General features: G+C 48.5%; 1 protein-coding gene across 1 annotated transcript; it reads right to left on the bottom strand.

The window, feature by feature from the left end:
* Positions 1-2002: 2002 nt before the first annotated feature.
* Positions 2003-5517, bottom strand: LOC119336615 (serine/threonine-protein kinase-like protein CR4). The gene is made up of 2 exons (XM_037608667.1): positions 5239-5517; positions 2003-5074 (listed from the first exon to the last, which is right to left on the bottom strand). Exon 2 carries the CDS (start codon positions 5038-5040, stop codon positions 2338-2340), a length of 2703 nt encoding a protein of 900 aa, XP_037464564.1. The 5' UTR covers positions 5041-5074; positions 5239-5517; the 3' UTR covers positions 2003-2337.
* Positions 5518-11616: the final 6099 nt, after the last annotated feature.

Genomic DNA, 11616 nt, shown 5'->3' with positions numbered 1-11616 from the left:
ACTGGTCATGTCTGGCGCGATCTTTTTCGGATGGCAGGCATGAAACTACGCCTGAGTACAACATTCCACCCCAGACGAACGGCCAATCTGAGGTGGTCAACAAGGTGATTGCTATGTATTTGCACTGTGTTACAGGTGATCATCCACGTGCTTGGGTGGACTGGCTGGCTTGGGCGGAATACTGCTACAACACCTCCTACCACTCCGCCCTGCGTGCCATGCCCTTCGAGGTGGTCTATGGCCGTCCTCCACCACCCATCCTGCCGTTTCATCCCCGGACGGCCCAGACGGAGGCGGCAGGTGACCTTCTCCGCAACAGGGATGAGATCCTTGCCGAGGTGCGCCCGCGTCTTCTCCAGGCCCAGCAGTTGTCCAAGAAATACTACGACGCCCACCATCGCTAGGCAGAGTTTGCGGTGAGCGACTGGGTGTGGCTGCGGCTCCTTCACCGCACCATGCAGTCACTAGACCCGCGCGCTAAGCGCAAGCTGGGCCCTCGCTACACCAGAGCGTTTCCAATGTTGGAACGCATCGGCAAGGTCGCATACCGCCTTCAGCTTCCGTCTGGCGCCCGCATCCACGACGTCTTCTATGTGGGCTTGCTGAAGCCTTTCTGCGGTGATCCACCGGCGGCCGCGCCGGCGCTTTCTCTCACCTCCGATGGACATCTCCTTCCGGGTCCAGAGAAGGTGTTGAAGGCCTAGCAGAGCTGAGGTGTTTGGTGTTTGTTGATCCAGTGGAAAGACCTTCCGAAGGAGGACGCCACTTGGGAGCAGCTCGAGGAGTTCCGCCAGCATTTTCCGGACTTTCAGCTCGAGGGGGAGGCAGGGAGCTGCTTGCGCAGGCAGGGAGAGATGTTATGACCGGTGTCACTTATAGCCGGAGGAGGCCTAATGGCGCGACTAGTTAGGGGCTTGGCCCAACCTATCTTTATTTTTATTAGCTCACCGAGGATTATATAAACGCTTGTAAGGACACGTTTTGAAATTAAGCAATAAGTCATAACTATTGCCTAAACCCTAGCCGCCCTGCGCCCTCTCCTTCTCGCCCGCGCGACCACGGAGCCGACGCGCCGCCGCTCGCGCCCAGCACCTCGCCATCCTCCCTTCCACCCCTACAACCTGAGGGCTAGGCCTGGTAAGATCCCAGTTCCTATCAGGGAGTTTGTTGGATCAAATTTTCTTTTGCCTCAACTCCCCAGCTACATGCAGTTTATTGGGGAAAGGGAGTCCGTTGAAGATGCTTTAGGAATGCTTACCTTTGGACAAATAACTGAACAAGAGTGATGGGTAAAATGATCATGCGATCAGGTACATCTAAACGACTAAAGCAGAACCAAACTAGAAAATTATCACCAATGATGCAAGTGCCAAAAAAACAATAATTAGTGCTAGAAAATGCGCCTTTTTGAGCTCCGATTTTCTTTTTGTACAGGCCTCCGCGGATGTCATTCTAAGGGCAAATTCGGCAGCATGTTAGAAATTTGTCGATGTTCACCCACAAAAAAAAATCAGATTATTTAGATTTTATTTACAAAAATTATCTAATTTAATGTTCATGTAGGTGTATTTGAGCTCGTGAGCAGATTATCCATGTCTGCAACCGAAAGTGTTACTCTAATCTCGACCGCATTTAAAGTATTACCGCCTTTGCTTCCGAAAGAAGTACTCGTAACAAACATAATGACAAAGTCAGCAACATTAACTGATTTTCAGCGACCTGCCTTCATTGTCTCGAAAGCAACAGCCTAAACAGATCATGGCAGATGACACACACCGACAATCTCCTGAATCCTGAACCGGGCCACTGAAAATTACACTTCACCTGACACTGAAGATTAGCAGACAAACCGTGATGTTCCAAGTAAAATGAAATGAACTCTTAATAGATGTGAAAGAAAAATAATGTTACACATGCAATTTGATCCCCAAAGTTTCGTCTCAGTTGGCACAATATTATGCCAGTTTGCAGGCGAAACATACACCGCAAAGCGAAAAGATACTTAACACGGTGAACAAGAATATTATGCTAATTTGCAGGCGAAACCAACACCAGAAAGAGAACTACACACTTACACGTATCTGCGAGCTACAGAACAGGATTCATCAAGTGTGGCCCATCCACTCGTAAATAGAAGTGCCAATTATAGGACGACCAAATCAATCTACAAAGAAATGCCTCCAGATGCTAAAAATCCTTCCAGTACGTACTCTATATAGCTAGATCTTCCTCTCTCCCGAATGGCCTGCTACAGTTGATCTATAAAGCAGCCGGCCACAAAGTCTGAACTTAAAACGGCAGACGGTTTCCGTGTTTCCAGCTGATCTTGGCATTTCATCAGAAGTTATGCTGCAAGTACAAGTCCTCCTGTGGCGACGCCGGCCCAATCTCTTCCTCCAATGACCGCAGACCATCTCCTATGCTGCTCCCGACGTTCCGCCCATCTGTGGTTGTTCGGCCATCCAGGTCGGCTTCCGACGCTGATGATTTCCTCCTCTGCGACGAGGTCACGCTTGGAAATGTTATCCAAGATGGTGCCCTGTACTCGATCCGCTGGTCGTCCCCATCAACGAGCTCATTCTCTGAGCACGACTGATTGGATGACCTCTGTGATACCTTTTTGTGCATCCGGCTACTCCCGAGAACAACTTCAGTTGGCAGAATGGGTTGCTCCAGGCATGGGCTGCCCATCAGCAGCGCAAGTGCACGCTCTAGAGATGTTGTCACCTTGTCCATGGAAGGTCGGTCTTTGCCTCGCATTCTCACACACTTGCATGCCACAGCCGCAATCTTCTTCAGAGCCTCCAGGTCAGAGGGAGGAGACAAAGCTGGATCAAGGATGCCAGAAATGTCCCCAGCTTTGATCAACGGGGCTGCCCATTCAACAATATTGCCCTCCTCAAGCTGCATGTCAATGGCTTTCCTGCCACTTAGGATTTCTAGAAGAACAACTCCAAAGCTGTACACATCCGACTTTGTCGTCAAGTAATGGAGACGGTAGTACTCAGGGTCAAGGTAGCCAAGTGTCCCTGCCGGCAGCTCTGAGAGCGGTGTGCCGCTATCTACAGGGCCCATTATAGATAGACCAAAGTCGGCAACACGTGCATTGTGATCCTCATCGATCAATATGTTTGAAGACTTGATGTCTCGGTGAATTACTGGTGGGCAAGCATAGCCATGCAAATACTCTATTCCGCGAGCAGCCTGGACAGCAATGGTAACCCGCCTGGTCCAGTTCAGTTGCTTCTTCAAGTTTGAATCCTTGCCATGCAGATGCTGGTACAGGGATCCATGAGCCATGAACTCATAAACCAAGAGCCTCTCGCTGCCATCCTCACAGTAACCAAGTAGGTCGAGCAAATGTGCATGGTTGAGCCTAGAGAGGAGGTCAAGTTCAGTATGGAACTCCTTTGAGCTTTTCTTTGCATCCGATACTTTTATTGCACGCTTCACAGCAACGACTGTCCCATCTCTCAGAATGCCCCTGAATACACATGAAAAGCTGCCTTTGCCGACTTGTGAATCCTCCGAGAAGCCATCAGTTGCTTGTTCCAACTCCTCATAGGAAAATTCCTGAGCTCTCCTGATCTTCAGATCTCCCACGTCAGGCTGGATCTTCGTGTTATCCTTTCGAAAAGAGTATGTTGCGCTCTTTGTCATCCTCAACTTGCTCTTTGAACATCGGCAATCTCGAAGCTTGTGTCGTACATATAGGCAAGAAATGGCTGTCACGGTGAAAATCAAAATGACAGCAAATGCAATCTCTGCCACAAAAATGCGCATCTGAAAATCCATTGACTTATGGTTGTTGGTCTGCTTCCGGGATGTGCAGTATGACAAACACTCATCTGAGACACACCTCGAGCAATCAAACTGGCACACACGGTCAGCCGTGGCATTGCAGGGTGAGGACTCATACGAGTTGTCTGGGCAGCCAGCACTGCAGGGCAAGCAGAGTCTAGAGTTTCCAGGCTTGCAAGACTTGCTGCTACCAAGCTCACCATGGTTAACATACTCGTAGTATCCGGGGCTGCATGCAGAAGATACACAAATCCCAGGCGATACCGCCATTGGTAGTGCCAATGGCCCACTATTGCCCCAGCACCTTGGCTTCATCGATGTCTCAGCAGGCACACCACAAGTAAAGTAGTCTCCAGCCACTATTGCATACAACCTGAGACCTTTGGGTGCTGATGTACTGTTCTGAAGTTGGAAACCCCAGCAAGCTACTTGGTGATCAAGGCTCCTGATGCCACAAGCATGAAATCGTCCGCCGACAACGGAGACCATTGCATCCATCGGCACTATGCTCACATCGCCTTCACCGATAGCACCGGTAGGTGACACCTGCTGCATCTCCAAGCTCCTTCCCCAGCAGAAGACTTGTGCATTCTCCAGCACCCCACAGACATGGTAACCGCCTGCTCCTATGGACTGGAACTTGACATTCCTCGGCGCCAGCCCAATCACACCACTCACTGTCTCATCACCCCAGCAGAACACTGTTCTGTTCCGCGCAAACAAGGCACAATTGAACACCGAGCCGGCTGATATGGTCGACACGGCTCCAGCAACAACATGTGTGGCAGTCATGTTGTAGCCCCAGCAATCTATCACTGAAGTATCAGGGTTAACACCGTGAGGAATCCCCTTGTCAGGCATTCGCAGTGCACACAGGTGGTTGTCCCCGGCACTGAGCATGGAATACTCCACGCCCTCGACCATTGGTTGCGGCACCCCGATCTTGACATGTGAGTTGCTCCCCCAGCAGTAAGGCTGGCTGGTATCAAGCAAGAGACCGCACGCGAACCCATCCCCCGCGGTGAGGCCGAGGAAGGGGATCCTGAGGGGAGCACCGTAGACGACAGAGGCGTCCGCGCCGGAGCAGGCGACCAAGTGGGAGCCGTCCGAGCTGAGGCCGCAGAACACCGGGCCGTCCTCGCCGTAGGACACCGAGATGGATCCCATGGAGCCGAGGCCATTGGCCCAGCTCGGTAGCAAGATTAGGCAGCAGAGCGCGAGAGCTGGAATACTGTCCATTCCTTGAAGCTCGGAGCTAATGTCGGTGAGATTCCTGCCAAAATTGCAAATTTTTAGGCTTTTTCTTAGTTTTTTTTTTGGCTTTTTCTTGGTTGACCCCGATCCCGACCGACCCGTCGATCTAGATCGGGGCTCGCCTGATTCGCTGTCAGATTCTCCGCTAAAGGGCACAGAATAGAAACAGAGTACAACGGTTACCTTCGCTGGCGCAGCCGTCACCATCGCCGCTGAGCCACCAGTGTGCCGTCGCCCTTCCCCCGGATACCTGCCGACATTGGTGCCGTCGCCGAGGGAGGGAGTTGCGGAGAGGAGTGGACGGCGGGGCAGAGCAGAAGGGAGCGGGCGTCACCTCGGGAAGAGCAGAGAGGCAGAGTGTCGGGGAACGGCGCCGCGGGGTGGGAGGAACGCGCGGCGGAGGCGGCGAGGTAGGGCGCAGTGGAGAGGAGAGGACTGATGCCGTCACGTGGGGCGGTCGCTTGTTTTGTTTTTTCTCACTTCAAATAGATACTCCCTATTTTTAACGGGAAAAGGTGTGAGGGGGCGTGTGCAACGACTGTTAAACAAAGACGAGAAAGGTGAAATCAGTTTTGGATGTTTATTAGGCTGCATCAGCGCAAAGGGCAAAGGCTGAGCCTCGAAAAATCCAGTATATTTTTTTAGTAACAACACGAGAGTAAAAATAAGGCGTCAGAGCAACTTTAACGGGTCGATCCAAATGCACGGTGATTTTGTCTGTGTTTTGTTCGTTTGGATCGGCCAGGCGGACACGAACGTCCGCTTCCGCGTTTGGGTTGGTGAGTGCGTCCAACGCTGGTGCGATCCATTTTGACGGCGAAAAAAAATTAAATGCATGCATATTTAACATAAAACCAAAATTAATTAAACATTAAAGCCGGCCACGAAGGCTGGGGGAGTCCACGCGTCTACATTAGCATTTAATAAAAATAAAAATAAACTAAAAACTACGCACGGGCGCGCTGCCCTAGGCGTCATCGTCGTCCTCGGGGTCCGTGAGGTCGATGAGCGTCGGCGCCGGACCGGCACAACCGAACGCCGTGTTCCAGCGCGCGGTCATGTCGGGCGCGGGCTGTGCCGCGGCCTGGCGCGCCTCCTCCTCGGCCTCGAGCCGCTCAGTGTCCGCGTCGCGCTCGAGCATCTCGAGGTACTCGCCGTCGCGGCGCTCCTCGGCCACCTGGATCTGACGCCAGTGCTCGAGGTACGCCACCTCTTGCTCTGGCGTCGCCCGCAGCCAGATCGGCGACGCCCTGACCCACTCGCGCACTACTCCCGTCCAGGAGTAGCGCTCGATGGGCTCCGGCTCGGCTTTGGCGAGGCGGCGGGGAGGGGACAACGGGGCCACCGGCGGCACCACGCAGTCACCGGCCGCGGAGGCCATGGCCGCCTCGTACCGAGCCTCTTCTTCTTCTGTCGCCCCGCCCTGCGCCGCTCGTCCTCCTCGCTCTCCCGGTAGACGGCCGCAAGGGCCGCCTGGTAGGCGTCCTCTGCCGCCTGGTCTTCCTCGCGAACGATGAGCGGGGGCGGCGGCAAGCTGTGGTCGACCTCGCGCACGCCGCGCCGCCTCACCTCCTCGTGCTCGAAGGCGAACCAGCGCGCCCAGTTGGGCGAGTTGGGCGAGTCGAATGCGTAGGCCTGGTCGCGGCGCTGCTCCGGCATTAGGAACGCCCACTGGCGACGCACCTCCTCCGCGTGCGCCCTAGGCGACCGCGGCGTCGGCGGCACTGGGATCCTCTCCGGATCCAGATGCCAGTCATGCGGAAGGATGACGTCGGGGTACGGCAGAGGCACACGGTGGCCCAAGTGCCACTCCGCCTGGTGCACGGGCACGTTCACCCGTTGCCTCTGCCGGCGCGGGCGGAGGCGGGATGAACTCCGCGGGAAAGGGGACGTCATGGGCCTTGCCCTTCGACTTGCTGCTGCTGCCGGCGCCGAAGAAGAGCCCCATTTGGACGGCTGGGGTGGCTAGGGTTGGCTAGGGTTGGCTTGCCGGCGACGGGGGAGCGAGTGTGGCCTAGATGGGGACGGGAACTGGATGAGGACGACCCCGCCACACGGTCGGCTTAAAAAGGACGACCGACGTCGTTGACGCGTGGGCCCGGGGTCATAAATTCAGTTGATCGGCAAGGTGGCGGGTAGTTGGGCGACCGCCAGGTGGGATCGTGACGGACACCGAGAAGGCGTGCGTGGCGTCCGTTCCGCATTCGCGCCGACGCATTTGGGGCGCAAATTTGGGCCGCAAATGCGTCGGCGCGGACGCGAAGCGGACGCGTTTTGGGTTTGGGTCGGCGCGTTGGGCCTCCTCTTTTATCCGCGCCGACCCAAACAGGCAGCGGCGGGCGTAATGGGTCATCCCGTTGGAGTTGCTCTAAATATATAATGTTTTGAACATTATGACGGAAGCTCTCAATGATAAATATTTGAGTTTGCCTGTAAATATGGATATGGACAAAAGTGACAGTTTTCAATTCTTAATTGATCGAATTATTATGAAAATTAGTGGATGGAAGAAAAAACTACTATCAACGGGAGGGAAAAAAATCTTACTCAAACCGGTTGTACAAGCTATCCAACTTATGCTATGTCCGTCTTTAAAATCTCTACTACTTAAAAAAACGTAAGGTTCTCATTTCACCTTTTTCCCCACCACCCCTTCGTCCAACCTTTCATATAGGAGTATATGATAATCAATAACCTTAATTTACTTATCTTCTTAACCAATTCCACTTTAGTTAGTTGCCAAACTTCTTATCAAAATATAAGGTAATTCACGGTCAGAATTTGATGAACATTCACAATCGCATTATTATTGACAGGTAAATCACAAGCTAACATACTAGAATATTTATATCCTGTTGCACGCGCATGCATTATTCAAGTTCCTAAAAAAATTGCAAAGGAATCATTGACGCGATATCGCACTTTTGGTGGGGTGACAAAGACAACCAGAAGAGAATGCATTGGATGTCATGGTGGAAGATGTGTGTACCAAAAGATCATGGAGGGATGGATTTTTGAGATATTCATAGTTTCAATTTTGCTCTGTTAGCCAAACAAGCGTGGCGTCTGCTTGATAACCCTGGATCCCTATGTGCCATTGATACATCTCCGTTGTATATACTTTTTCTAACGCTTTCGCTCTTGTTTTGGACTCTAATTTGCATGATTTGAATGAAACTAACCCAGACCGACGCTATTGTCAGCAGAACTACCATGGTGTTGTTTTTGTGCAGAAATAAAAGATCTCGAAATGGAATAAAACTTTTTGGAGAATTATTTCAGAATATATAGAAAATATTGGAGCCAAGAACAACCAGAGGGGGTCCCCTGGTTGAGCACAACCCACCAGGGCGCGCCACCCCCTCCAGGCGCGCCCAGGTGGGTTGTGCCCACCTGGTGGCCCTGCAGACCCTAATTCCAACTCCTTAAATACCTATTTTCTAAGAAAAAAATCAGGGAGGAAGTTTCATCATGTTTCACGATAGGGAGCCGCCGCCACCTCCTATTCTTCATCGGGGGCCAGATTTGGAGCCCGTTCGGGGCTCCGAAGAGGGGAATTCTCGGTCTTCGTCATCACCAACCCTCCTTCATCGCCAATTCCATGATGCTCCCCACCGGGAGTGAGTAATTCTTTCGTAGGCTCGCTGGTTGGTGAGGAGTTGGATGAGATTCATCTTGTAATCGAGTTAGTTTTGTTAGGACTTGATCCCTAGTATCCACTATATTCTGAGATTGATGTTGTTATGACTTTGCCATGCTTAATGCTTGTCAGTGGGGCCCAAGTGCCATGGTTTCAGATCTGAACCGTTTATGTTTTCACCATTATATCTATGTTCTAAATCTGATCTTGCAAGTTATATTCACCTATTATGTGTTATGATCCATAAACCCCGGGGTGACAATAGTCGGGATACTTTCCGGTGATGACCGTAGGAGTTCATGCATTCACTATGTGTTAATGCTTTGTTCCGGTTCTCTATTAATAGGAGAGCTTAATATCCCTTAGTTTCCTTATGGACTCTGCTACCATGGGAGGGTAGGACAAAATATGTCATGCAAGTTCTTTTCATAAGCATGTATGACTATTTACTGAATACATGCCTACATTATATTTATGAACTGGAGCTAGTTTTGCATCGCCCTGGTTTATGACTGTTATATGATGAATATCATCCAACGAATTCACCGATCCAATGCCTACAAATTTTCCACATATTGTTCTTGCTAAGTTACTACTATTGTTGCTACTGTTACACTTTGCTACAAAACCATTGCTATCACTGTTACCGTTACTGCTACTATCAAAACTATCATATTGCTGCAGATATTTAATCTTCAGGTGTGGTTGAATTGGCAACTCAACTGTTAATACTTGGAAATATTCTTTGGCTCCCCTTGTGTCGAATCTATAAATTTGGGTTGAATACTCTAGCCTCAAAACTGTTGCGATCCCCTATACTTGTGGGTTATCAAGACATTTTTCTGGCGCCGTTGCCTGGGAGCATAGCTATATTTGTTGAGTCACTTGGGATTATTACTAGCATAGCTATATTTTTTGAGTCACTTGTGTTTATTATCTATTTATTGCTATGAAGAATCTGAAGGATACCAAGACTAAGATTTTTTTTCTCTAAGACGAGGGGAGGTAACGAACTGCCATCTAGCTCTACACTTGATTCACCTTCTATTTTGAGTAGACTTGCAACACCACCACATGCTATTAATCCTGATATGTTGCAAATCATTGATGATGCTACTTCTGCTATGAACGCTACTCATGATGATGATAGTACCTTGCTTGATGATAATATGCCACTAGGTGAATTTCTTGATGAACAAATTGCTAGAGCTAATTAAAGATATTGAGAATGTTGAAACTGATGAAATTATTGAAACTGATGAAGTACTTTAAACTAGAAATCTTGAAACACCTATTAGGCCTAGCTCTCCTAGATATGAATTGCCTAAGATACATGAAGGTTATGTTATGGATTAGGGGACAACTAGAGATTTTCTTGCTTGCAATGATAGAGACGATCTTAAGAAATTATTATGCAAACTGAAAGAAAAATCTTTGAATGATAGAATGAAATGTGATCCAGAGTTTGCTACTTCACCTATCTTTGTTGATGATAAGGATTATGAATTCTCTGTCGACCCAGAGTTAGTTACTTTGGTTGAATCTGTTCCTTTCCATGGTTACAAAACTGAAACTGTTGTGGCACATCTTACTGAATAAAATGATATAGCCACCCTATTTGCTCATGATGAGAAGATTCGCTATTATTGTATTCTCAAATAATTTCCGTTCTCATTAAAGGGTGATGCTAAGATATGATACAATACTCTTGCTCCTGGTTGTGTGTGTAGTCCCCAGGATATGATTTATTACTTCTCTGAAAAATATTTTCCTGCTCATAAGAAATAAGTTGCCTTATAGGAAATATTTAATTTTGTGCAAATTGAAGAAGAGAGTCTCCCATAAGCTTGGGGAAGGCTTCTACAATTGCTTAATGCTTTGCCTGATCCTCCTCTTAAGAAAATGAAATACTTGATATCTTCTATAATGGACTAACCGAGGCTTCTAGGGACTTCCTAGATAGTTGTGCTGGTTGTGTTTTCAAGGAACGAACTGTTGAACAAGCTGAGGAATTATTGAATAACATATTGAAAAATTATGATGATTGGACTCTTCCTGAATCGCCACCTAAGCCCACTCCGAAGAAGGGGCATATCTTATATCTAAGTCCTGAAGATATGCAGGAGGCGAAGAAAAGTATGAAGGAAAAAGGTATTAAAGCAAAGGATGTTAAAATTTACCTCCTATTGAAGAAATACATGGACTTGACACACCACCACCAAAGGTGGTAGAGGTAAACTCTTTAATGATGAAAGTGACATCCCTTACAATAAACATCCTAGCCAATGCCTTTATGAGTTTGACAATCACATTAGAAAACAAGATCACTTCAATGAAACTGTTATGAAACAATTGAGATACAACTCTAATATGATTGCCCGCTTGAGTGAGTTGTTATTTAGAATCTCTAATGATGCAAGAGGAGTAGGAAAACATGCCTCTATGGTTCAAACCCAGCTAGAACAAGTTGCTAAATCTCAAAGAGAATTGCTTGATGAAATGAATAATAGTATGAATGATCATGCAGTTAGAGTAATGACTAGAGGAGGTAGAATTACTCAGGAACCACTTTATCCTGAGGGACACCCTAAAAGAATTGAGCAAGACTCTCAGAGAATTAATACTGATGCACCTAGTGCTTCTAAAAATAATAAGAAGAAAAATGATAGGACCTTGCATACCTCTAGTGAACATAAAATAGAAAAACCTCCTGATAATAATAATGATGCTTCTATTTCTGATGCTGAAACTCAATCTGGTAATGAACATTCACCTACTCATAATGAAAAGGATAATGATGATGTTCATGACGACACTCAACCAGACAATGATAAACAACCAGATAATGATGTTGAAATAGAACCAACTGTTGATCTTGATAACCCACAACCTAAAAATAAAAGATAAGATAAGAGAGACTT

Source organism: Triticum dicoccoides, chromosome 7B, assembly GCF_002162155.2.
Source record: "Triticum dicoccoides isolate Atlit2015 ecotype Zavitan chromosome 7B, WEW_v2.0, whole genome shotgun sequence".
In the NCBI taxonomy this organism is placed as follows: domain Eukaryota; kingdom Viridiplantae; phylum Streptophyta; class Magnoliopsida; order Poales; family Poaceae; genus Triticum; species Triticum dicoccoides.
Note: the sequence above shows the minus strand (reverse complement) of the source record. Positions and strands in the feature narration are given on the sequence as shown.

What these genes read in the sequence shown, in the direction of transcription:
- LOC119336615 (XM_037608667.1), bottom strand. Translation starts at nt 5,040, where the DNA reads ATGGACAGTATTCCAGCTCTCGCGCTCTGCTGCCTAATCTTGCTACCG.